At 48.8% G+C, this 27,236-nt stretch overlaps 1 protein-coding gene and 1 long non-coding RNA gene across 2 annotated transcripts in view; one reads left to right on the plus strand and one right to left on the minus strand.

The window, feature by feature from the left end:
* Nucleotides 1-27,236, minus strand: part of Asb18 (ankyrin repeat and SOCS box containing 18) — a 37,421-nt gene that overhangs the window by 6,548 nt on the left and 3,637 nt on the right. Inside the window, 2 exon segments of the mRNA XM_033763992.1 lie at nt 8,575-8,815; nt 11,922-12,019. Coding sequence (XP_033619883.1) covers nt 8,575-8,815; nt 11,922-12,019 — 339 coding nt within the window.
* Nucleotides 17,584-18,822, plus strand: LOC104863618. The gene is made up of 3 exons (XR_780635.1): nt 17,584-17,720; nt 18,144-18,306; nt 18,667-18,822. It is a non-coding gene; the product is annotated as an uncharacterized LOC104863618 (long non-coding RNA).

The raw sequence follows: 27,236 nt of genomic DNA on the forward strand, positions 1-27,236 counted from the left end.
AATTTGCTAATTTTACATCTCTTTTAGTAATTGAACTGAATTTGTACTTGTATTTCTTGAGTATTTTTTAAATCAGGTTTGAGTATCACTTTATATTTACTGTACTTGATAGAGGTATCTGAGAAGTTTCAATCTTTTTAATATTTGGGAAGATTTAAAAAACTAGACAACTACTGGAATTAAGATGAAACAATAGATTTATTTTGGTGGTGTTGGGGATGGAACCTAGGGCCTCATGCATGCCAGGCAAGAATTCCACAACTGAGCTACACCCCCTGCTTGTGACAGAGCTTGCATTTAGTTGTGAGCAATAATTTGATTCTCCTGTAGTAATTGGCATATTTTGCTTTGATTTCTTTCTTTTCTTTTTTTTAAAGTTTTTTTTTTTTTTTTTTTTTTTAATCAAATTCAGGACTTCACACTTGCAAGGCAGGTACAGTGCCACTGAGATAAATCCCTGGCCCTTTTAAGTTTTTTGAGAGGGTCTCACTATATAGTTCGGTTTGGTCTCAGTCTCTCTTCTGCTTCAGCCTCCCCAGAGTGGGGATTATAGGCATGTACCACCATGCCTGGCTATCTTGATTTTTTCTGGAACCAAACCCATCTATTTTCCTGGGGAATGATATTCATTTTAAAGGAATTTAACACTGCGTGTCATTCAGGGCCCAATGGGAAGCACATTGCACATTTGATGTAAGATCATTACAGAAGTGTTTACTGATACAGAGGCCGACTCTTAACCAGGCTTGGGAATGACAGGGACAGCACAGGGACCTGGAGCTGGTAGCCAAGCATTACCAGCCCTGGGTTTGGAGTAAGTCAGCCTTACAGCAAAGTAAGGTGCGTTTGCAGCAGCAGGTGGTATGCTTGTCCTGGCTCTGAAACCATTTCTTCCTCAGGAACTCATCAAACTCCTACCAGAAGCCATAAATTGTGTTATGTCTGCATAACCCAATGGCAAGGGCCACTTCAACAGAACTTTAGATCCCAGACCACGCCAAGGATACAAGTGCTCTGCTGACATGGTAGGGGGCCTGCAGGGTGTTAGAAATGGTGCCTGACTTGGACCTGGGTTTTCCAAGGGTGATGATTCTCTGCAGGAGGACACTGTACTGAGACTGGGCTGTGGGCCATTAAGGAATGGAGAAATCTGGGGACCAGCCCGTGCTATTTCACCTTGTCACGTCTGGCGGCGCGAAACATGTCAGTTGGGCAAGGGGTTTGACACAGAAAGCAGTGAGCAGGAAAACTGGAGAGGAAGGCAGGCCCAGATCATGAGCAGCCCTACTCATCACAGCAAGGGGACCAGGTTGTACCTTGAAGTCACAGAGACACCTCAGGGCTGTAAGGGGAGGGCCCTAGCATCCAATTCTAATTGAGACACCAACGAGGAGGAGCACAGAAGAGGCAGAAACTCAATGGCCTAAACTCAGTGGTGCAGTCAGGATGGAGAGGCTGAGAGGACCTGGGCTTTGACTTCCCTGTTTCTGAGCCCTTGGATGCCACAGCATGGTCAGCTGGTGAACATCCACCCTGATCACCGGTGGGTCCGTGAGTGGGGACCCCCTCCTGGTGAGTCCTGACTTCCCTGGGCTTCCATGAGGTCTCACTCTGGTTTCTTTCCCTGCCTCACTGGTCATGTCTCATTGATCTCAGCTTCTCTTTGACATGGTCCCAGGTTGGCCCCAACTTGTGCACTTCCTTCCTCAGCCTCCAGAGTAGCTGGACCTCCAAGCATTTCCTGGGTTGCCGCCTCATCTCTGCATCTTTTCCAAGTTGGAATGTGTTGTTTTTGTCCGCGAGCCGCTCATGGAACAAAGGTTCAGGGACTCGGACAGGGAGGGTAAGGCGCGGAATCACCAAGCAGACTCCGGGGAGGTTTCTGGAACGCTTCCACTTTTAATAAGTTCAGCCAGCAATTTATAAAGTTTTGAAAGAGGGAGTGGCAAAGGGGGAGTGATATATTTGGCCTAACAGGATTGGTTAGTAGAGTGTCCTTGGATGGGCGATGGAGGCATCCAACTAGGGGGACGGGCGAGGCCACAGCTGGACATAGACAAGGCTCAATGCCCGAGCTAGGCCTCTACTAGTGTTGTAGGAGACGTATGAGCAGTGAACTTGTCCCAGCCAGACTTGTACTTCACCTACAGGAATGGTGGTGCCTCCAGTCTGATCTGCATCTCTTCTCCATCTATTCTCACGCCCTGGTGACCTAGCCCGCTCCCGGCCTTCCATCTGCCGTCAGCTTTGAGCAGGTCACACTTCTCTCTCGAGCTCTGGGATGGACAGTCTCCTGCTCGCTACCCCTCCCACACAGCTCTCTCACCCTCCGCATATGAGGAGAGAAGTCGATCAGCAGCTCATGGTTTTAACAGCTTCAGTCCATGGTCAGCTGACTTCAAGGCAGAAATGGCACAGTGGAAGGGAACAGCAGCCGGGGAGCAGAGAGAGAAGGAGGAGCCAGGGGCAACAATGCATCCTCCCAGGTCACATCCCCAGTGACCACCACCAACCAGATTCACCTCCTAACAGCAGGTTGAGCCTGAATGCATCAATGGAGGAGTCCCCCATGAGTACACGATCCAGTCACCTTCCTAAAGCCCCACCTCTGAACACATGAGACTTTTGGGGGACCTGCTAGATCTAATCACAGTGGAGAGCAGCAAAACAGAAAGCTGCTGTTGCCACCCTTAGAGCTGGATGGACAGGGAGACAAGGTGATGTTTACAGGGTACGGAGACCAGGGCCATCCAGCAGAGGCTGCAAGAATGATCATCTCGGGTCCTTCTCCCCTCTTCCCCAGTGTGCTGCTGACACCGAGTCAGGGTTCAGCAGACTGCAGAGAAAGAGCAAGGCCAAGGGACACAGATGCTGGGCTGCAGACCGAGCCTGCGGGCCTGGGACACATCTTCCCAGCCTCGCCAGCCTACGCGTGCCCTTGGCACCCACAGCCTCGCTATCGCCCCTTCCCCTCATTTCAGGCACTGCTTCTTTGGCGGGGAGGAATCACGTGAGGGGGCAGTCCCAGTCTGGTCCCATTTCGCTCTCGTCCTGGGCATTTCCTGACTCCTTGGGCCTCGCTCACCTCGACCCTCCAGCGACGCCGTCCAGCCCTGTCCCTTCTCTGCAAGATATCGAGCGGCTCAGGGACCACATGCAGTACGGATGTCCCCTGCCTGTCCCCGACTGGGCAGGGCCGCCTTCCCTTGGAGCCAAAGCCCAGGCGCTACCTCCTCCCCGCCCCCACCCTGGGTCACAGACTGTGACAAAGTCTTATTGCCTGTCTCTGGGAATTCATTTTCTGTCTCCTCTGTTCCACCTCTCTGGGGCTCCCGCCCCTCCGCGGCCCCTCTGCTTCGTGCCCCTCACGTTTGCCAGGCAGCTGGCTGCCTTCATTATTTTTACGCCAACACAGTTTAAAAATCTCCGCTGCCTCGGCGCTGTCTGCAGAGAGGCGGCTGCCACATTACTCTGACATGCTGATGTCATTAGTGTCCGCGCACCCTCTCTCCAGCTAATGAGGCGGCAGAAAGAAAATTAAGGGGAAAACCACACGGGCACACTGCTTTATATGTAGATGGAGGAATCAAACAAGGGCAAGAAAACAGGCTCGCGTGTCCCACGGCGCCTCTCCCAGGGAGCGCGGCACAGGCGATGGAGGCCTGGCTTTTGACTACCACTCCCCAGGACTCCGCACCAGAAACTGTGAGAATGGGGTAATGCGTGAAGTCACTTTGCCTCTCTCTGGATTAGGTGAAACAGAAAATGCGGACAAGTGAGCTCCCTGTGTTCATTTCCTTGAGACAGAGTCTCCCTGTGTAGTCCAGGCTGGCCTTGAATTTGTGGCGATCCTCCTGCCTCAGCCTCTGAGTGCTGGGATGATAGGTGTTCACCAGCAGCTGTTATTATTATTATTATTATTATTATTATTATTGTTTTAGCATCATCAGTGTCCAGAGAGGAGGCCAGGCCAGGGGTGTGCTGGTGTGTCTCAAATCCGTCCCTTTCACCACCAGCCCCCACCCTCACTGTTCAAGCCCTCTACAGTCCCCGCCCAGATTTCTGCCCTGCCTGTGGCTTCCCTTCTGTGTGTTCTCATGATCAGAGAAATCACATGCAAACACAAATTTGATTAGGCTACCTCCTCCACTTAAAATGACACAGCAGATTCCCTCTGTCCTTAGAGCAAAGGCGCAGGTCCTTAACAGAGCCCTTCCCTTGCCTGCCAGTCTCAGCTGCTCCCTCTTCCCAGTTCCTCCCCAGCTACTGGGCCTCCTTCCTTCTGCTCACATTGCAGAGCATGTTCTGCCCCAGGATACTGGCTGGTGCTATCTTCTCCTATCCTCACACAGCCATGTCTTCAGCCCTTGGAAGCTGAACTCAATCATCACGGGTCTGAGGAGCCACTCAGCCCCCAGCGAGGTCTGGCCCTGCCTGGCACCTCCAAATTGCTGTAGTTCTCACCATGGCAACTTCACACCTGTGTGTGTGTGTGTGTGTGTGTGTGTGTGTGTTTGTGTGTGTGTGTGTATGTGTGTATAGGTGCCGGACAGACAGTGTCACAGAAGTTTCCAAGAAACGTTTGTTGAATGAATAAGTAAATAAGCACTTAAGAGACACCCCCTGGGAGGGTGATGCCTCTGCTGGTTTGGAGGAATCATTCATGGCTGGGGCTGTGCCCAGGCCACCCACAAGTGCAATCCGCTGGTTGTGCCTCTCAGGTCAGGGACATCTTGGGAAGGAGCACACCTGGGGTTGGGGCTGGAGGGCGGAGAATGGGTGGCCATGCGGTTGAATGCAAACCATATGGGTGGGGAGGTGACAGCGGGGGACATATCCAGCTGGCCCCTTAATCCACGTGCCCACTGCCGGGGCCCCCACCTGAATGCAGAAGGGGAGGCTGAGAGGGCAGTGGTTGGCATCAGGAGACTCGGGCCAGGTGCTGTTGCCGCCTCTGGTGGGCCACATCCCTGGTGGAGGGGACTGGATGGGAGCCCTCCCAGTGTCTGTGGGGCTCCAGCCTTCTCTCCTAGGCTGGAACCAGAGATATGTTCTTCAAACAGCTGGGAAGGTGAAGGCAGGAACCGGCAGCTTCACTTCTGTGTCTCAGACTCCTCTTCCAGGCAGGAAGGGGCAGGAAGAGAGGGCAGAGGCCTTTTTTCCACACCAAGCAGGAAATGCACGCAGTCAGCTGGTGGCAGGTGCCTGGCACAGCTGGCACATTCTTGGCTGTCTCTCTGCCTCCTGGGTGCTGGGTCTGCCCCGACAGCGTCCAGAATTGAAACCTGGCTGCAGCAGCCACCTGTGCCAGCTCCGGCTGTCCCTGCCTCTGGCAGGAGCCTGTGGGCAGCCGGGAAGATTGGCCTGGCACTGTCAACGCACTGCCTTCCGAAGCTGGGTCACCCTTTGATTCTGGAGGCCCTGTGCCAGGCCAGGATGGGGCTCCACAGGGGGATGGCGACTTTGTCTGGGCATGAACTGTGATTTATGTCACAGATGCTGTGAACCCTTTGCCTCAGTAATTCCGAGCTCTGCGGGTGTCTGTTTACATCTATTTAAAGCACGGCTGCTGCCATGGTCCAGGGCTCTGGGACACCCTGGAGCTTGGCGCTCACCTTGCTGTGGCCTGGAGTCCTGCATGCCGAGCGTGTATACTGGGCTCCACGGGGTCGCTGAGCCTGGGCATGCTGTTCCTTTTATGCCTGGCCTGGTGATCGTGACCCCTGTCTGGGGGACGCTCACAGGGGGCCTGAGCAGGGGAAGATGCTGTCTCCAGCTCTCCACAGCATTTTGTCTGGCTATCTGGGGCGCACCCTAAAGGTGCAGGGATGTCAGGGCACAGAGGTGAGACCTTGCGTGTCCAGAGCGTCCCTCAGGCAGGGCTGTGGTCGGGAGTCGCAGGAATCCCCTGCATTCGCTCAGCTCCCACTGCGGCTGCCTGTGCTAAGCGCAGGGCAGGTAGCCATCCACCTTTTCTGTGAATGAATCCAGGTAATCAGATTTCTCTGAGAAAGTCCAGTTTTGCCCTCAGGGGCGCAGATCTGATAGAGTTTCTCATCCCTGCCCTAACCCTGCCCACTATACCCCCACTCCCACGTGGCTCACACAGCACTGGGAACCCCAGAAGAGAGTGCCTTGTCCTGTGTCTCCAAGTCATGACTGAATTCCTACAGCCTTGGGGACAGTTCAGGACACAGATCCTGTTCCCAGAGGTGACCCCGGGAGAGGCCACCACCAAAGCTGAAACCTGAGCAAGGATCATACAGACCGAGCTAACAAAGCACCATTCCTAACCACTCCTGAAGCACACTGCCTGCTTTCTTTTTCTTTAGGAGGGGCTGACCCACCCATTGTGACCACCCCGCGAGGAGGCATGTACTTAGCTTTCTGTAGTCATGCAGTTTCCTGCAGTCTTCTTCTGGGGTTGAAGGGCTGCACCTCAGTTTAATGCAGACACGAAAAGGTTCCATGTTACAGGGCAGTGAACTAAGTAGCAGCAAATGTTGGGATGCAGATTACGAACAGAGAGGGCCTTGCTGGCATCATCCCTGCCCCGATCTGGAGTCTGCCACCCTGAAATGTTGGCAAAGCCTCACAGGAGAATTTTGTGAGGACGGGGCAAGAGAGCATCAGAGGAGCATTGCTGTGTTTGTAAGTGAGGAAACTTGGGGAGCTGAGCAGGTGAAGCTTCCACTTTTCACCCTCTGTGCGTAGACCCACGCTTAGCTCTGAACTCAGCTATGATGCCCAGTGAGCATTTGCGAGAAGCGTGGGGATCGCACTACTTCAAACCACCTGGAACGCTGTTCTTTCGGATAGTAGCTTTTCAGACGCTGTTCAAAACTTGCCAGGCCACCGGGCATGGTGTTGCACACCTGTAATCCCAGCACTCGGAGGCTGAGGCAGGAGGATCGCTGTGAGTTCGAGACCAGCCTGGGCTACATAGTGAGTTCCAGGTCAGTCTGAACTACATAGTGAGACCCTGTCTCAAAAAAAAAAAACCAAAACAAAACAAAACAAAAAAACCCAAAAACAACAACAACAAACAAACAACCCCAAAACTTACCAGGCCAAAATATGTCTTTTGCATGTGACTGGTGTGCTTTGGGTGACAGCAGTGATGCTTAAATCCACCAAAAGTTTACACCCAGTGGAATGATTTCTTTCACCAAAGTCTTTGGGGGTGGGGGAGACAATCTCTTCTCCCATCCAGTATTTAGGGGACTTTTGGAAACACACTCAGTCTTTTGGTTATTTTTTTCTGATATGCCGTCTTTGGTCATCATCATTATTATTTCAGAGTAAACCTGGCAGGTGGAAAAAGTGACAAGATGCTCAGAGTCAAGCCTGCAAGGGCAAAAACCAAGCATTCGGGGTGGAGATCTCCCCGAGGCAGTGACCTAGACAGGGGACAGTGTCAGCCAGGTGGAATGGGAGAGCTTGGGAAGGTGTGCAGAGCTTGCCCGCCTGCCCGCCCACCTGCCTCCCTCCCTCCTTGTCTTTTAGGTTTTTTTAGGTAGGGCTTTGCTAAGTAGTTCAGGCTGGTTTTGAACTCAGTACGTAGCCCAGGCTGGCCTCGAACTCCACCTCACAGCGATTCTCCTGCCTTGGCCTCCCAAGTGCTGGGTTATAAGTGAGTTACTACACCTGGTTGAAGTGCTATCATTTTTTTCTTATTGAGTTTATTGGTACCTTTTAGGTACATAGTACAGTTACATTCATCATTGGGATCTTGCCCCTTTACATGATGTATCTTGGTTCTCATTTTCCCCTATTCCCTGGCCCTCCCTTCTCCCCCTCCCCTATTTACAAAGACTTTGTTTCCATTTTTTCCTTTCCTCTTATTTTTCTTTTCCCTTATTTCCTTTCCCCTGCCCTTCCCACTTCCCCTACACCTTTAGCCCTTTTCTTCCTAATTCACATTGTCAGTTATGCAATTTGGATCTTATTTACACTTTTAGTTTTTCACATCAGAGAAACTATTCGGTATTTACACACGTCTTGTTTATTTCACTTAAGAGTATGGCCTCAGTGTACATCCATTTTCCTATGAATGACTCTAGTTTCTCATTCCTTTTTTGGTACTGGGGATCGAACTCGGGTCCTTGTGCTTGCAAGGCAGGCAGTGGCACCACTAAGCTAAATCCCCAGCTCCAGTTTCTCATTCTTTATGGCTGAGTAGTACTCCATTTTATAGAAAGACCACATCTTCTTCATCCAGTCTCCAGCTGATGCTTTGTTTCCAAGTTTCAGTGATTACAAATGGTGCCGCTTGAAGTGCTGTCATTAACAAAGTGGCTGAGAGGGTTGGGCATTTTCATGTCAGGTGGGGTGCCAGATGTAACAGTAGGCTTTCATTGTCCTGAAAATCACACCAGAACATGAGCTGACCAAATATTCAGGGGATCACTGAAAAGTGCCAGGTTCTGGTCGGCTTATGGTCATCCCAAACTCTTACTTTTTGGGTGACCCTAGCCAATAGGAGGTTCCTAAACTCCTGAACCTCAAAGCGGGGGTCCCCAAACCTGCAGTTCTGGCCTTACTGTGGAACTTGGTAGAAATGGCCCGCCTTACCTTGGGGAGCGCGTCAGGCCACGTGGTGTGGGAGCTGTGGTCTAGCAGTGCCTGCACTGTGCGCTGTGCCAGTGGCAGGAGGTGTGCCAGGCTGTGGTGTGTGTGGCCACAGGCCTTGTGCGCGTGTCCAGGGCCTCGCCAGACCAGGCAGTGCTGTGCCACCATGTGCAGGGTGCCCTGGCCCGCGACCTGGACTTGCTGCACTGAGGCGCCGCCATACTCCAGCAGCACCTGCCCGCACCTGTGGGGGGCCCAGGCAGGCACCGAGGTGGGTGCAGGCTGGGTTGCAAACCCGTGCCGTGCACCACACTCTGCACCCTGACTTACTGCCCCATGGCTGAGATTTGCGGGGTGTGTTATCCCATGACCTTGAGGTAAAGTGTGTGCTTTTGGGGCTCCGGTGCCAGGGACACAGGAGTTCAAACTGAGCTGGAAAGAAGATTACAGTGGAAGAACGCCCTGGGTTCCAGCTCACTGTTACTGGGTGGCAGAGAATGCCAGGGACGCCTCATAAGAATGCAGAGTTACTAGGCAGGATGGACTCGGAACTGCTTGGTGCTACTCGGGGAGGTAATGTGGGCCAAACAGTGCCGGGTGGGCTGGACACCGGGCTCTTTCCCACACCCAGAAGCTCTTGGCTGTCTCTCAGGGAGCCCAGCTTTTCTCAGGCAGCCCATGGTTCTTGAAATGGCGTGGCTTGGGGATTGTGCAAGGAGCTGGTCATGTCCCTGTGGGAGGAATCAATCCATCCCTCCTCCACAGACGCACACTAGGAACCCCAGGCAGCTCTAAAAACACTGGGGGACATAGACATCCCTCATTGGGGACCCCTTTGTTCCAACAAGACTCTCCCGGATCAGACTGGATCTTGGCGGGGCTCAAATCCTCCACCAGTCTTCTGGGGCTTCTAGGTCCCCGTAGTGGATCACTGTCTCCCGGTGGTGTGGGTGTCTTCTGCTGGTGCCAGTTTCACTGTCCCTGGCTCCAGGCACCAGCATCCCTCCCGGGACAGCAGCATCCCCAGCACCTCATCCAGCGCTCAGGGTGGCACTCCAGTGGGCAGCTCTGTGTGCTCCAGCCTGAGAGCGGAGCCGGTCACAGACCCTCCTCCAGGGCAGTGGCCCCGTCCTCCGTGGACACTTCCGCTACCTGCTTCTGGGTCACCGCCGAACAGTTTCAGCCCTGGGCTGCTCCAGGTTTGGCGTCTGACAACTCCTGCTGCTGACTTCAGGCCGCAGTCTGCAGCCCCTCTTGCTTGCTGCCACAACCGATCACTGCAGCTTTAGTGGCCCTGTGTCCTTGTCCCCGTGTCTCTCTTAGCCCACACTGGCTTCCCTTTCTTCCCGGCAGCACTGGATCACTCTTACTCTCAACAGTTTCCTCCCTTAGTTGCTACTGCCACTGTCCTGTGTGAGGCCGAATCATTTCTTGCTGGAATGTTACAAGTTTCCTGCTGCAACTGAGTGGAGCACGGCCAGATCTTCACCCCAGAGCCATCCTCTGCCTGTCCCCTGATTACCGAGGGAGGGAGCTGCGGTCCTGGATGCTGGCCTCTGTCTCAGATGGCCGTGGGGGCCTTCAGTTAATAACTGATTTTCACTGTCAAAGGCCCTCACTTTCCCCTTGTTGGAACAAAATACCTGATTCAAGCCTATAACGGAAACGAGGAGAGGTTTAACTGGCTCACAGTCTCAGTGGGCTCAGTCCATGGTCGGCTGGCTCCAAGGCGGAGCGCATGGTGGAGGGGCGTGGTGAGCATCCTTGCTCTTTGGTACAGTGCTGAGCCTGTGCTCTGTCCTGGTCCTGTTCCAAGTTCCCTCGCCTGCCTGTCTCCTGCAGATGAGTCTGCAGCACTACTGGAATCTATTCTATCCCCGTTGTTCTCTCATCTGCCCTGTATTTATGGAAGGGCCTCCTGCTCTGTCACCTGCCCCACACAGCCCCTCCTCAGCATCCCTGGGCCTTGTTCGCCAGTGACTCACCCTTTGCTTTTTCTTTGTCCTCCTGTCACCGCAAGCCCGTGGCAACTGTCCACTCAGCCTGGTGGTGCCATCTCTTTAATCCTCCCTTTCTCCTCTGCCACTGTCCCTGTCCTTTGTGAGGCCAGATCACTTCTGCTGCACTGTCACAAGCTGGCCAACTCCCCGTTTCCTGAAAAAGCCGGGCTAGCATGAATGGGTGCCTGCTTGTGACCCAGCAGTTCCTTCTGCACCACATAAAGCCCCTCCTTCCCAGGATGCAGCCCGGCATCTCAGCAGCTTCTCGCGAGGCCGCACCCTCGGGCCCAGGGGTGGCTCCTAGGACCGCCTTCCCATTGCCCACCCTGGAACTCTGTGTCTGGATGCTTTCTTCCTGGGACACCTACTACCTCCACAGCGCCACATCCCTCCTTTCCCTCAGAAGCCTTCCCAGTGCCAGTGGGCAGAGGGGCCACACTTGTGCATGTGCCTTGCCCACGTGTGCTGGCCTGACACTGGTCACACCGTTTCTCCCACGTTGTTGGCATCTTGCTGCCTTGCCCTGCTGGCGCCCCGAGGGTGGAGGTGGGGCTTCTTTCATCTCTGATTCTCAATGCCTGTGGTGAGTCCCCCCAAAAAGCACGGTGGACAAATGCAATTTGGTTTTTTTTTTTTTTTTTTTTTTGAGACAGGGTCTCACTATGTAGTTGAGACTGACCTGGAACTCATTATGTAGCCCAGGGTGGTCTCGAACTCACAGTGATCTCCTACCTCAGCCTCCCAAGTGCTGGGATTATAGGCATGTGCCACCATACCTGGCTTACAAATGCAATCTGTTAATTAACAATGCTTGGCTTTTCCTCTTGTTGCTGCTTTCCCCCATTATTTACTGAATGGGGGGCTCTGAACCAGATGCTCCACAAAGGGTTCCAGGGCTGATGGTGGCAGCCCTGAAACCCACTGTAGCTCCTCCTAGGACTTAAGTAGTTTTCGTGCCTCCTCTGTGTTTTTCTAGCCTCCACATCAGCAGCATCTTGAGAAGTGGTTTGTCTTGGGCAAAAGATCTTTATAGATAAGCAGAATATGATGTGAAAGGTCCTTTGGGACAATAACCAGCTAGAAGAGGATGCAAATTTTACAATCAGAGTGCTTCAGTCTGCTTCCTGCTCGCCTCTCTGGGAGGAATTTTGAACTTGCAGCAGGAGGTAAGAAATCAAGGGCTCTATCTCATTTTGCCACTGAGCCTCACAAACAATTACAAAACCTTTTCTTCTGTTATTTTTTAAAAAGCATCTCAGCCCCTGAAGATGTCTTCTTTTCCATGTTCTCAGCCCAACTGGCGAATGGCCAGGTTGCTATCTCAGAAGGGTGGGGACACCGCCCCCTCACCCGGCCAGAGGGCTGCTGCAGAGGCTCTGCTCATTTGTAATGAAGAACTTGTAATTGCCTAAACCTTCACACTTTCTTACAATGAGCAGTGGTTTACACTGTAGAATCAGAGGCACAGGGGGAAAAAAAGGACAAATTGACAAGAGCACGTCTGTGTCAGCACACACCGGGCAGTCATTAAAGGCGAGTCGGGAGAGCCTGTGTAACGGCATGGAAAGATCTCTGTGTGGTACGTGGGGCCATCAGGCTGCAAAACAGGACCGTGTGGTCTCAGAATAAGAAGCCATCTGCATGTGCGTGTGTGTGCCTGTGTGCCTCTGTGTGTGTGTGTGTGTGTGTGTGTGTGTGTGTGCATGCCCTGGCAGTGAGTGCTCATCTCCTCATGATGGGGTCATGGGCACTTTGACTTCCTTTTTACCTGCCTGCATTGGCAAATTTTCCAAAACAAGTCTGAGTAAGTTTGAAATGAGAACAGCAGATATTATTCATCACAAAGTATCGCTGCCAGCCCCAGAACTGCTCAGGATTCTAAGGGAGTTGGCCTAGCTCTCCAGGCTTCCAGAACATTCCAGATTTTTCCATGAATGGATTGGGGCATCAGCAGTGGCCCCCAGGCACAGGGCTGGCAATGCTGTGAGAGGAAGTGCAGGCCAAGGCAGGCTGGGTTCTCAGTGGCTAGCAGAGAAGCGGGCCCCCCTGGACCTCATCTGGGGCCCAGTCGTTCCTTAAACACATTGGTTCTTGCAGTGCTGTCTGTGCCCAGCTGAAGAAGACACAGCTGCCGGGGAAAGCAGGCCTGTGTGAGGAGCCCCAGGGGCTGAGTCCACACTGCCCCCTGGGGCTGGCGAGCAGGTGTCCTGGCACTTTCACGGACAGACAGCCCGTCGGGTACCAAGGATGCGCTGAGGCTGGCAGACTTGTCTCCACTCCACGGAGATGTGGGAGACGTGTGTGCTCGCAGAAGCCTCTGCTGGGAAGCAGCTTGGCCCACATAGCTCTGCCCCGTGTTTGACAATGGCTGTGGAGACAGCATTTACAGGAAAGACCCTGACCTAAAGGCAGGAGAGAGCAGGTGGGGCCTTCGAGGCCGTGGGGTCAGTGTTGTTTCAGTGCTTTCCTAAGAGGAGGCGACTCAGAGCCCCTGGCCACACTCTCGCCCCCCACCTCTCACAGTGACTCTGTGGTAGGAGGGATTTACACTGAGGGAAACTGAGGCCTGAAAGAACCCAGTTACCGCACAAGGCCACGCAGCCAGGAGCGGCCTGGACCGCCCACGTGGCTTCTGCGTTGGTCACACCTACCTGCTGCCTCCTCCCTTGGGGCACAGGTGCATGGCCCATAACCTCGCCGTGGCTACGGGGTATGATGGAGCCAGACAGTGGGTCTTTTCTGTTTGTTCTGTATACACACAGGGCGATCCCAGAAGTTACCACTAAGCTTTTCACTCCCGCATCCACCTGTTCATGCATTCTGCACAGAGCGTACACCCTGCATCTTCTGCAGGCCCAAGTGCTGGTCTCTCAGCACTGCCGAGAGTTTGGCACACATGGCCTCACTGGACACGGAATTCCTGCTACAGGCCAGGCATGGAAATCGCCTCTCACCAGTCCTCCCGGCAGGAATGCATGATGGATTCATGCTCTCCAGTGTTGGTGTGGATTCAGTTTCTTTTTTTCTTTTTTGGGTTTTTTGAGACAGGGTCTCTCTCTGCAGCTCTGGCTGGCCTTGAACTTACTATATAGCCCAGGCTGGCCTCCAGCTCACAGCGGTTCTCCTGCCTCAGCCTCCAGAGTGCTGAGATTACAGGTGTGCACCACCAGGCCCGCAGATTCAGTGGTTTGAGCAGTGGTCGAGAGGGTAGTGACCTAGGGTGTGATGGTGGCCTCACAGTGCTTCCAGCTTGGGATGTGAACTCCAGCCACCGCTGGATAGCATACTGACTACAACTAACTGCTGAAGAAGCCATACAACAGTGACGACAAGGCTAAGCTCTAGGTGAAAACTTCACTGGATTTTTTTTTTTCTTGGTGGGGGAAAAAGACATTGCTTATAAGCACCTCAAGAGAAATAAAGAGGCAGCGCTGGCTCTGGGGCTGCATTTCTGGGGCTGAGGTCCCTGCAGTCTGGACAGCTGGGCCTGTCCTGCTGTGTACAGGAGAGGTGTGCCATGCAGAGGATATTGCACCAAGCAGCAAGTCCTTGCAGGCTGAGGGCCTCAGGAGCTCATCCTACTGACTCACAGTCATAGCTCCTCTGGACATGCAAGCCGGTGGGCTGGAGACAATGCAGGGGAGGGGCCACAGGGCTGGGGACAGAGGTGACTGTCTGGATGGCATCTGTCAGCCTAGGGAGGGGCTTGGAGGAAGGCACAGCCGTTTCCTAACGAAGCCCTTGGAAGCTGGTTTCCTCTCATGGGTTGATTCCCCAGATGGTTCAGAATGAAGGACGGGGAAGCCACAGCCACAGACTTTGATGGAGGAGCGGTTCCACGTTATTTCCCTGGACCTTCTGTGCAGCTCTCCTTTGGGGACCGGCCATCCCCCTCTTTCTGTCTGGTATTTGCTTCTCTCTCCCTTTCTCCTGGAATCATAAGCTGTGAGACTGCCAAGAGAAATGTGTGCCGTGGGAATGGCTGATGTGGACGGACCTATCCTTCGGGATGGGGGATGCTGATAGAGAAGTGGATTGGCCACTTCCGGCATCCTGGGCTCCAGCCCCAGTGGCTACCATTTAATGTCTTCCTGACACGTTAGAAAGTCGTGGTGGAGGATGATATTTTGGGTAAATTATCCCCAGATTGCAAATGGAACCCTGCACCTTGGCCAACCAAAACATGATTTAGTGCTTGAGATTTCAGAAATGTGCCCTGCTGTTCCTCCCATGAGCCACCAAGCAGCAGCTGGCTTCTGGAAGCTTCAACAGCATCCCTTCAACAGGGACAGCAGCTTTTTTCCCTTTCTGTCCCCTTGGCCCAATACTCTGGTTGCAGAGAGAGACCCAGAGTGAGAGGGTGAGAAGGAGGAGGAAAAGGGCAGGTGGGCAGGGGAGCTTAGAATTGGATGAGAGCAAGGTTTTATGTATCTTCAAAATAAAGTAAAATTTATATACAGGGAAAGGCACAGGTCTTAAGAAGTATAGTTGAGTGGATTCTGACAAGGGAATTCCCTTGTGTAACCAACACATCAATCGAGATATAAAATATTTCCCTTCTGTTTGGCACTCTGTGAAAAATGGAAGTTATTTACAGGGACTCTTCCAGTGGAGAATGGAGGAAGAGGTTACAAGCAGAAGAAAAGAAAAACCAGCCAACCCCATCCCCGCAAACCTAATGTGAGATGTTATAATTTAAAAGACATTTGTGTTGCCACCAAGATCTAAACGAACGCCCTCCAGTTTGTCCCTGTGACACCCTGTGAGTGGTCATCAGCTTAATTTAGGATTCTCAAACCTGCAGTAGAGGAGGGTGTGGGAGAAGATCTACCCGCAGAGTGGGTCTAACAGCATCTGATAGTGGTTTCCTGTTGCTCTGGTGCCTGTGGCGTGGCCAGTAGTGACAACGCTGGGGGTTGCTGGTCCGTGTGGACCTGAGAGACAAGACCTGATCAGCAGACAGCTTTGCTGCATTGATGGCTGGTAGACTCCGTGGTGGTCTCCTAGGCTACGGGCGGGGCAGTCATGACCCGATCTTCCCAAGATGGCGGAGGAGAGAGGGCAAAACCACTCTGGCTGCAAGGCTGGTGTTGGGATGGAAGGCTTTCCTCAGCAGGATTTCCAGAAATTTGGCAAGGGTAGAAGGCAGTACGACAACCACTAGCTACTGAAGGCCAGGCTGAAATGGAGTCAGGAGACCCTGGCAGATGACAGAGGTGACTGAGAGGGGAGAACCCTGAAATCACCACTGCTCTGGTTTCTCTCTCCTTCATGGAACAATTCTGTCCTTTTTAGAATTTTTTGATTTTTATATTTGGCTTCTCTTGCCAAACATAATGTTTCTGCCACATGTCCTACTGCTGCAGGCTCAGAGAAAGTCATTTCTTTTTATTGCTGAGTCAAATTCTATTGTATAGACAGCCCTCACCTTTTAATCCATTTTCCTGTTGATAATGATGGGCATTTGGTGATTTACTTTTTCACTATTAGAATAGATCAGGAAATAGGGACATTTTTGTATAGCTCTTTTTGTGGACCTTCATTCTCATTTTTCTCAGGTAAATACTTAGAAGTGGACTGCAGGTAGTTACCTGTTTATAAGAAACTGCCCAAATGTTTCCCAAGTAGATGATATCATTTACACACCTGGCAAAATGTGTGAGAGATCTGTTTGTCCCATGTTCTTGCTGGTAATTAGTGTCAGGTTTTTATAGTTTATTTATTTATTTTGAGGCAGGGTCTCGCTTTGTAGTTCAGGCTGGCACTGAACTATGTAACCCAGGCTAGCCTTGAACTCACTGCGATCCTCCTGCCTCAGCCTCCTGAATGCTGGGATTACAGGTGTGTGCCACCATGCCTAGCTCTTCCACTGCGGTCTGACTTGGGTTTTCCTGATGAGTGATGATGCTGAGCACCCTCTCATTGGCTTCTTGGCCCTCTGTGTCTCCCAATGACTAGTGCAAGCTTTTGTCTGGAGGGAAAAGCTCTGATGTGGCCCAGACTGGCTTTAAAGTGAGCAGAGCACTGAGGACTTGGCCTGGGACGCTCTCAAGGGGCAGGGAGGGCCTGACCCTGCGCTGAAATGCATGTGAAAGTTCATGCTGAGTGGTAAGTGGAGCTGCTTGTTGTTGGTTTTGTTTTGTTTTGTTTGGGGTTTTTTTTTGGTACAAAGGACCAAACTTGGGACTTTGTGCTTGCCAGGCAGGGAGGTAGGTGGCAGCTTTTGGGAAAAAAAAAAAAAAAAAAAAAAAAAAAAAAAAAAAAAAAAAAGGCCCACAGGGCAGAGGTGACCTTTCTGCCTGCTCTCTCCATGGCCTTGGGCTGTGTGCCATCTTCTGGGCAGGGCACTGCCCTCCCTGAACCTCAGTTTTTCAGTCTGTCAATGGCGATGAGCTGGTTGTACGGCCTGGGAAGACTGTGGCAGATAAGACACAGGTGCTCAGGAACGGACGCAAAGCTCTCAGTTCTGAGTCCTGCAGCTGAGTTGCCCCACTGTGGCAGTTTTTTCTCAGTGTTCTTCGGCGCTCTGAACTCCTGCGGAAGAAGACTGAGTCTTCCTGCTTCTCACTTATTTCCTAGGTCAGTGCTGTGAGCCGGGCCTCTCTGGCAAGGAAACCTTTCCCTGCTTGGTGGGCGGAGGCGCATGGGGCTGGGGTGAGGCAATGGAACAGTACCCCTGCTCAAATACTGACCGGAGAGCAGCACCCCCTTTTTTGCCTCAGAGAAAGTAACACAGCCAGATTCTCCACATCCAGGGTTCTGCGCCCACGGATTCCACCAACTGTGAATTAGGATGTTCAAAACCGCAGCACCTGAATGGAACAAGGGCCAGCTTCTTCCCTCGTCCTTCCCCAAACAAGGTGGTAAAAAAACTGCACGCATTTACATCACAGTAGGAGCCATCAGTAATCCAGAGGGGTGTGTGAGAAGGTGTGGTCGGCTACGTGTGGACACCACCCCGCTTTATGGAACGGACTACACAATACACGCACTACAGATGGGTGCCCGGGGACCTCAGAACCAACCGCTGTGGACACCAGGAGACAGCTGTGCCTCATTTGTCTCTGCCTGGATTTCAGTCTGTTGGGGGTCAGAGCTAGAAAAGAATCGGCTGCTAATTTTCTTCCGTGATGTTTACTTTCCCCTAAGGTATCACAGCCCTGCCGCTGCGAATTAGTTTCCATTTCGTTGAAGTCCCACGACTGGACAGGAAAGCCACTGCCTCCTCTGAATATGCCCAAGAGGGACGCAAGTCGTCCTGACTTTTGTTTAAATCAAGACAGCTACAGACAAGCAAAAAGAATCGGGGCTCAACAGATTCTTTTCTCATTTTAATTATGTCAGAATGAAAAAAAAAAGGTCAAGGAGAGGATTTTTGATAATAAATAGGGCGAGGCTGGCGTGCAGGCTACTAACGTGAACAGAGTAACTTTACTGAACTTTTCTTTTTGAGAAATCTCTTCAAAAGCTCCTAGATTAAAGCTGTGATAGGCCTTTTTGTGTGTTGAATCCTGAATTTTGAAGCTTGCTGGTTGGAAGGAAGCACAGATAATTTTTTTTTTTTAATCCCAGGAACTCAGAGACTCAAAGATTTAAAAGTCCTGTGCCCACGGAGAATTGCCGACTGAAGGGGACGGAGCGGACCGGGTCCCTTAGGTGTGGAGACCATTGTCATCAGAGTGTGAAAATGAAATGACTCTGTATGTAGGTCACTGACCCCCTTCTCTACTGTGAGGTAAAAAAAATTAAGGATGACCTAAAATCTACTATGTATAAAAAGATCCCAGAGAAAGTAGCTCTTTCTTATCAAAGTGATAATGTTTATGCTCCCCGAAGCCAGACCTCCTCAGTCTAACTTTAGGGGACTCTTTAGAGCTGAAAAGCCCAGTGGAACCCTCAAGTCCTCTCTGACATCTATTAACTTTTCATGCTTCAAGGCAGTCGGCTGTGTTATTGTGCAGGTGTTCAATGGAAGCCACGGGCTTTCTCCATTATAATCACTGATATGCGAGGGGTTCTAAGTCACCTGTCTCGCAATTCTACCTGTTCTCCTGGTTTATTCATCACTTGACTTAAACTTTTCCACAATCGCCAGGGTTCAAATGAGTCAAGATTCCCAAATGAAACAAAGGGCAAGCTTCAGAGGAACACAAAAAGGCAATGAGACAAAAGGAAGAAAGAGGAGGGGCCGGAGGAAGACAGATGATGAGGGATTAAAAAAATCCCACTTGAATACGAAGGCACTTTCAAAGTCCCTATTAAACAATATCCTAGGCCTGTATGAGTTCCGAAGACCTAGAAATTCAGTTTCTCTAATGCTCTTAGTTCTAGTGGCCTGCCATGGCCTCAGCTCCTTGTGTGCCCAGAGAAGAGCTTGATGGATTATTTTAAGCTATGTGGTAAGGATTCACAGTACTCTGTGTTTGTTTTGCACCCTGAGTAGGCGCTACATTCTCATTCTTTACTCATAAGCAATATCTTTCTAATAAAATAAAAGTCTTTCCAACTGAAATGTTATTTCTGATTTATAGAAGAGGTGTGAAGCCAGTACTGAATTTCCTAGATATGCTTTATTTATTTATTTATTATTATTATTGGTACCGGGGATCGAACTCGGGTCCTTGCACTTGCGAGGCAGGCGGCGGAACCACTGAGCTAAATCTTGGGCCCTTCAGAATTTCTGAATACCCTTTATCCAGCTTCCCCTCAAATCAATGTCTTATGTGGTTATGATCCACTTGTCAAAGTTAAGAAATTGACACTGGTGCCGTACAGTGAGCTAAACTGCTGGTGTTATTTGGATTTTAGCAGTTCTCCTAATGCCCACGCTCGGTTCCAGGGCCACTCCAGGATACCATGTTGCCTTCACCTTTGGTGTGTGGGGGTGGTATATACTTAGATGTGGGATGTCATCAAACAGGCTATATTTTCTGCAGGAACATGCTACAATCACCAGTTATATTCTGTTCTTTTTTTTGGGGGGGGGTTTGAGACAGGGTCTCACTATGTAGTTGAGACTGACCTGGAACTCACTATGTAGTCCAGGATGGTCTCGAACTCACAGCGATCCTCCTACCTCAGCCTCCTGAGTGCTGGGACTACAGGCATGCGCCACCACACCCGGCTACCAGTTTTGTTCTTGACTAAGGACATTATATAAAATAAATAATAAATATCCAACAAATATGGAGGTACAGGAAAGAGACAAGGTCTATGATTAATTTTAAGTAGCGCAATACTGTTTCAGACTCCAAGAATAAATACAGTGATTGCACACAAGATTTCGGGAATCCTAGTCGACACCCACATAATTTTATCTTATGCCAAGTGCTTTTTTGCTGAGCACTTTACCTGTAATGATTTCTTTAATCCTCAAACATCCTATCAGGTTGGCACCATTATTACTACTATTTTACAAAGAGAACACTGAGATGCAGACAAACTAAGCAGTTGTCCACAGCGGCACAGCTAGCAAGCGCTAGCTCAAATGTGGTTTGAAGGATGGTTTCCTTCAAAAGTGATAAAACAGGCTCTTGTGAGCGCTGCATTACATGATACAAAACCATGCTCAGAATGGGACGTGACCAGTATTCAACTAACTAATAATTTTGCCCGCTGTCTTAGGACATTCAGAGACCTTTGTAATTTATTTGAGTGACTTGTGCCCTTTAATAAAGTGGATGACACTGTCTGTCTTTGACATTTCCAGTAGAAATCCACCAGCCTACACCTTTGCTCATGGGGCACATGTATATTCTGCAGATCCGTGGCCCTGTGAGTGGTGCTCTGCTGTGTGGTGACATTCCTCTCTCCTGAAACTGCAAGTATTTGAGGGCAGAGGCAAGGTCTGGTGTAGCACAACCCATGCAAAAGTGCAAATGCAACTGAGCGAGGAAAGGATCTTTGACAAACATCACTGGAATAACTGTCATCCTCCTGCAACAATACAAATAACAATGATGACAAACCAAAAGGCCTTGAATTGAAAGAAATCCAAATGCTTTGACCACATCTGGGGGCTAAGTGGTCGGTGTTCACTGTGGCCATGCTGAGGGGTCAGAAGGCTCTGGTTTGAATACTTGTATCCCTCCATAATTTACATTGAAACTCAGTACTCAGTGAGATAGTGTTAAGAGTGTTTGTATGTGTGTGTGAGAGAGAGAAAGAGAGAGAAAGAGAGAGAGAGAGAGAGAGAGAGAGACAGAGAGAGAGTGTCTAGGAAGTAAGTAGGCCATAGTAGGCCACAGGGTTCTTCCCTCAGAGACTGAAATGGTATCCTTATAAAACATCTTGAGGAACTGACAATGTGAAATAGGAAGAAGAGGGCTAAAAGTGCAGGGGAAGTGGGGGAAGGGTAGGGGAAAGGAAATAAGGGAAAAGAAAAAAATTATGAGAAAATGAAAAAATGGGAATAAAGTATCTGTAAATAGGGAAGGGAGGAGTGGGTGAAGGGAGGGCAGGAGAATGGGGAAAAATGAGAACCAAGACCTGTCATGTAAAGGTACAAGATCCCAATGATGAACGTAACTGTACTGTATACCTAAAATGTACCAATAAACTCAATGAGGAAAAAAAAACATCTTGAGGGAATAGGTCCATCCCATCTGTCACCTCCTCTCCATGTGAAGAGGCAGCAATAAGGTGCCATTTTGGAAGCAGAGAACAAGCCCCCAACCAGACACTGTACCTGCTGGTGCCTTGACCTTGGACATCTCAGCCTCTGGAATTGTGAGAAATAAATTTCTATTACTTATACATTACCCATAAAAAAGTTGTTTGATAGCAGCCAGAATAACAGACCAAGACAGCAAGGAACTGATGACCCTCTTCAACCAGTATGCAGCAAGAAACTGAGTCCTCGAGGAACTGAATTCTGCCAATAACCATATGAACTTGGCAGGAGACTCTTGCCCAGTGGCCTTTCAGATGATACCCTAGGCTTTGTTATCAGCTGAAACACAGTCTTGCAAGAAAAACTCTTGACTCACAGAAACTGTGAGATAATAAATATGTGTTGTCTTTCGGTCTTGTTTTGTGTGTGTTGAGACAGTCTCACTATGTAGTTCAAGCTGGCCTTGAACTCACTATGTAGCTCAGCCTGGCCTTGAACTTGTGGTGATCCTGCCTCAGTCTTCTGAGGGCTGAGATTACAGGCACATGGCACCATGCCTGGCATTATGTGTTGTTTTAGCTTTCTCCATTTTTGCAAATTTGTTACACAGCAATAGGTAACTAATGCATTGGAAAAAAATATACCACTAATCCCAATCCAAAGAAATCTATGCTAGCATCACACTAGTTCTTTCAGTATCAAAATAGATTTTTAGACTAAAGAATATTTTCAGAGACAAAGAATACCATTTCACAATGATAGAGGTCAGTTCTTCCAGAGGACATAACAATGCCAAACATTCATGTACCTAATAACAAAGCTTCAAAATATTGGAGGCAAAACCACAAAGATAAATAACCACAAAGTTCATAAAACCACAAAGGGAAATAGGCAAACACACAATTACAATCAGAGAGCTTACTATTCTTTTTTTCATTAATTTGTGAAATAAGAATGAATAAAGTCATGCAGGATATAGAAGTCATAAACAATACCACTAGGAATCTTGGTTCAGTTGACTTTCATAAAGCCCCCCATCCAACAGTTGTAGAATGGACATTCTTTTCTAGTGAATATGGAGCATTTCCCATGGCAGAACATATTTTGGATCACAAAATATCTCAATAAGTTTATAAGGGATAAAGCGATAGTAAGTTCTCTAAACATAATGATTAAATTACAAATATATATATATAAATAAAGATGTCTGGGCTGGGTGTGGTGGCACATTACCTGTAATCCCACTCTGAGAGGCTGACATCGAAGCAGGAGGACTGCAAGTTCTAGCCCAGCCTGTGCACTTAGTGACTTAGAGAGACTCTGCTTCAAAATTAAAAAATAAAAAGGGCTGAGGACAGAGCTCCATGCAAGAATCCTGGGTCTAATCCCAGTACCCCACACCACCTCAAAAATGTCTGTAAAGAAATCCAAAAGATACACTATCTGGAAAATCTCCAAATATTTGGAAACCAAATAACATATTTTGTTTGTCTGTTTGTTTTTGGTACCAGGGATCAAACTTGGGTCCTTGTGCTTTCGAGGCAGGTGGCAGAACCACTGAGCTAAAACCCCTGCCCCCAAATAACATATTTTAATCCACGATTGAAAGAAATATTCAAAAGAGAAATTCAGAAGTATTTCAAGCTGATTGAAAATAAAATCACAACAGATGTATATTTGTGGGATTTAACTAAAGTAGTATACAAGGGACATACTTAGCCCTAAAAGCCTGTATTCAAAAGTAAGAAAATCCTCAAATCAGTAACAATGGCTTCCACTCTAAGAAATTAGAAAAAGATGAGAAAATGAAACTGATTGTAAACAAAGAAAGGAAAATAATAGAGACCACAATAGAAATCAGTGAAACAGAAGACAGGAAAACAAAAAAGAAAAAACCATGAATCTAAAAGCAAGCCTGGGGGCCAAGTTCCAATATTATGAACCAGAAAGGTGACAGTACTACAGACTCTACAGCTATTCAAAGGATGACAATGGTAGACTCTGTGACAATAAATTTGACAACTTAGCTGAAAGAAATACAGATACAGATATGAAATCTCACTCAGAAAGAAACAATCTGAGGGTCTCTGTATCTAGTAAAGAAATAGAATTTGTAGTTAAAAACAACTCACAAATTAAATTCTACACCCAGGCAGCTTCCAAACATTTAGGAACAGTTTAAGGTCTTCTAGAAAATAGAATATGAGGGAACATTTTTCAAATCATTATCAAGGTCAGTATTACTCTGATACCAAAACCAGAGAAAAATGAATCAAAAGAAAATATAGACCAATATATGTCATGAGAATAAATACAGATATTTTTAAAAAAATCACAGGAAACCAAACACAACATTATATAAAGAAGATACTTCATGACTAAGTGTCATTTATCCCAGAAATGCAAAGTTGGTTTGACATTTTAAAAGTCAATCTGTGTAAGTCATTCTATTAGAACACCTCTCAAACACATTATACCATCATCTCTGTATTTGTAGAAAAAGCATTTAAGAGAAATAGCTGTTCATAATACACCTGTCAACAAAGTAGGGCTATAGAGGAGCTCTCTGCCTTGGAGAAAGGGAATCTGCAAATTGGCTACATCTGATTTCATGCTTAATGGTGAAAGTCTCAATGCTTCCTTCCTCCAAGGTCAGGGATAAAGAAAATGGTCTGCTCTGAGCATTTCTATTCAGCATTGCATTGTAGGTAGTAGTGCAGTGGGGCAGGAAAAAGTGAAAAGGGGCACACCCAGAGTGCAGCAGAAATAGGACTGGTTTTATTTTCAGATGCCCTGATTGCCTACATAGAACTCCTATTGCTTTTATGAAAAGCTACTAGAATGATTCATGAATTAGCAAGGTTGCAGGACAAAGATTAATACATAATAAGTACCAATTTTATGTGGTACATACACAGCATCAGAAATTGAAATGTAAACAATACTATTTACAATGGCATAAACATAAAATGATTAGAGATGAATCTTACAAAATATGGGCAAACTCTGAGCACCAAAAGCTATAGAAAATAACTGAGAGAAATGAAAGAGGGCCTGAATAAATGGACTAGTAGAAATTATTCATGGGTTGGAAGTCTTAGTTTTTTTTGTTTTGTTTTGTTTTTTGAGACAAGGTCTTGTTATGTAGCCCAGGCTGGTCTTGAACTTGTGGCAGTCCTCCTGCCTCAGCCTCCAAAGTGCTGGGATTACAGGTGTGCACCACCGTGCCTGGCTCAAGTCTCAGTATTTTTACAATGTCAGTTCCCAAACTGACTTGCAGATTCATGGCAACCCTGAAATGCAGCAGGCTGTTTTATAGAAATGCAAATGGAAACACACATGAGCTAGAATAGCCAAAACAATTCTGAAAATAAGAACAGTGCTCGAGTACTTTCACTGCCCGACATCAGGATTTGTTATAAAGAATCTAAGACAACATGGTGTCAGCATGGAAACCCACTGACGGGGATGGCTCTCCCACACCACTCTGCCACTGTGCATGCATCCACAGCCCTGTGGGACCTGCGCCTTGGCCGAGCATCCGGTTTCCTCCCAGAAGCAGGTGCTGCCACACAGCTTCTGCCCACTTGGCTCTCTGACAGCTTCCAGTCACCTGGGGTTCCGAGGGGCTCCCTGCCTCACCCCCTTCAATACCGCTGGGGCCATGGACTACTCCGCGGAAGCCTAGATTTAGATGCCCAGTAGTGGGGTGGCTTCCATTTGCCTTGCCACCTCCAGCCTCTCTTATTTGGCTGGCATCCTTGGCATGTGGACAAGGGCCGCAGGGAGCTGGACCTCTGTCTATTCTTCTTTTCAGTGTTTAGGTAAGGAAGTGTCACTCTGTCTTTACCAGCTGAATTGGTAAGACCTTGTTTCGTCTTTATGGGTACTTGATAAGAGTCCTGAAATAAACCCACATGTGTGACATGCTGGAGAGTAAACCCAGAGCATTCACACTGAGCTACATCTCCGGTCTGTTAAAAATTTATTTTTAAAATTTTGAGACAGGGTCTCACTAAGTTGCCCAGGCTGGGCCGTGATCCTCCTGCCTCAGCCTCCCATAGGCTTTTTTGACAAAGTCAACTGTGTGACAAAAGGAAAGGATTTTTGACAAACACTGCTGGAATAGCTATAATCCATCAGCAACAACAACAAACACAACAACACCACCAAAAACCCAAATACTTTGATCTATATGCTATACCATATCATAGAAAGTAACTAAAACTGGACCATAGAATTTGTTTTGGACCGTCCCAGTCCTGCTATATGAGGACCAGCCCATGGCCCTGTGATATCAAAGAGAGGCAGATGGATCTCGGACTGAGGACTTCACTGATGCAAGCCTGGTCCTGCTGGCAGCAGGGCCAGTTGCACCCTTGAGATTTGGGTCAGAGAGGGTTGTTTTTTGTTTTTTTTTTTTGGGGGGGTTGAGTCAGGGTCTTACTATGTATAGTTGAGACTGACTCAGAACTCACTATGTAGCCCAGGCTGGTCTCAAACTCACAGCAATCCTCCTGCCTCCCGAGTGCTGGGATTGCAGGCATAAGCCACCATGCCTAGCAGAAAGGGCTATTTTTACAGGCGAGGACAAACATGGCTTTATCCTAGCTGGAGTGTATCAGGCTTATCATAGCCTCAGCAGAGTCAGACACAGCTCTGGAGCTGGGCCAGTTGCAGGGCTACACGAACCACTGCAGTGATTATGTATATTTGCAGTTTGTAAGAAACCAGAAGGAAAACCTGGGCAGGGTTATTCTGGGGCAGCCTGGCAGCAATGACCTGGCTGGCCGAATCCATACGGACTTACATGTAAAAACCTAACACTATAAGCTTGGGATGTGCAGAGTTTGTTGATATGAGAACCCAACACAATGTGTAATGGAAAAAAGAAGCCTCGATAAATTGGACTCCATCAAAAGAAAGAACTTCTGTTCTTTAACACTTTTAAGAGAAGAAAATATAAGCCAGAAGTTGGGAGGTAATAGTTGCTAGTCACATAGATGACAAGGCACTTGTACCTAGAACATACAAAGAAATCTCAAAATTTAATAAAAAACCCAACTTTTAAAAGATCTGAACAGACACTTCCAGGAAGATGTGCCGATGACAAAGGAATGCAGGGAAAGATGCTGTCATCACAGAAGTGCAGATCGAAGTTACACGACAAGCTAGTTCTACACACCTGTTAGAATGTCTGCAATTAAAAGTTGGGGATGTGAACCAAGGAGAACAATGGAGCATGGGTGGTGGGAATGCAAAACGGTACAACTTTGGCAGGTCCTTAGAAGCTTCTCTTATCATCTGTCATATGATCTAGCCATCCCAAATCTTAGGTATTTATTTATCCTCAAGAAATAAAAGCATTGCTCAAAGTGCTACAGCATTTACAGCACTTTTAGCTGTAATAGCCCCAAACTGGACTAGAAAAGAATCAGATGTTGTCTACCTGGGTTGGTATACTGCAGTATGTCCACACCATGGAATATTACTCACCAATAAAAAAGGATAAAATGTAGCTACAATGGCACAGCCCAATCTCAGAATAATTATACTGGGTGAAAGAAGCAGACAAAAGAGAGTACAGGGGCTGGGGATGGAGCTCAGCACTAGTTAGCATGTCCCAGACTCTGAGTTCCATCCTCAGCAGGTGGAAGGGTTCATTCCACTGCCATAAAATTGTAGAAATTGGTGAAAAATGGTGTGTCTAACCAGGTGCAGCTTGTAACCCTATGCCATTCACACCTCAGTAAAGCTCTTTCAAAACAATATTGCCAAGCCTTACTCCTCCACCTGCCCCCCCCCGCCCTTTTCGAGCCTGGTGGGGGTCTGCGTGCCCTTGGGTCCCCACTGAGCTGGTAGGGGGCGCACTTTGGGGTGGCAGCCCTGCCCGCTGTCCTTGCCTTGGGGTCAGGGCAATTGCTGGGGGTAAAAGAAGGGGAGAGGCCCACTGTGCTCTATTTAGAAATGGAATCCTTAGGGAAAGGAGGCGGGGCGGTTACACCCTAAGGCGGGACAGGAGGAGAGGTCCGAGTGGAGGAAGGGAGAAGCCC

This window comes from Fukomys damarensis, unplaced genomic scaffold (assembly GCF_012274545.1).
Source record: "Fukomys damarensis isolate Sample0158 unplaced genomic scaffold, DMR_v1.0_HiC HiC_scaffold_16, whole genome shotgun sequence".
In the NCBI taxonomy this organism is placed as follows: domain Eukaryota; kingdom Metazoa; phylum Chordata; class Mammalia; order Rodentia; family Bathyergidae; genus Fukomys; species Fukomys damarensis.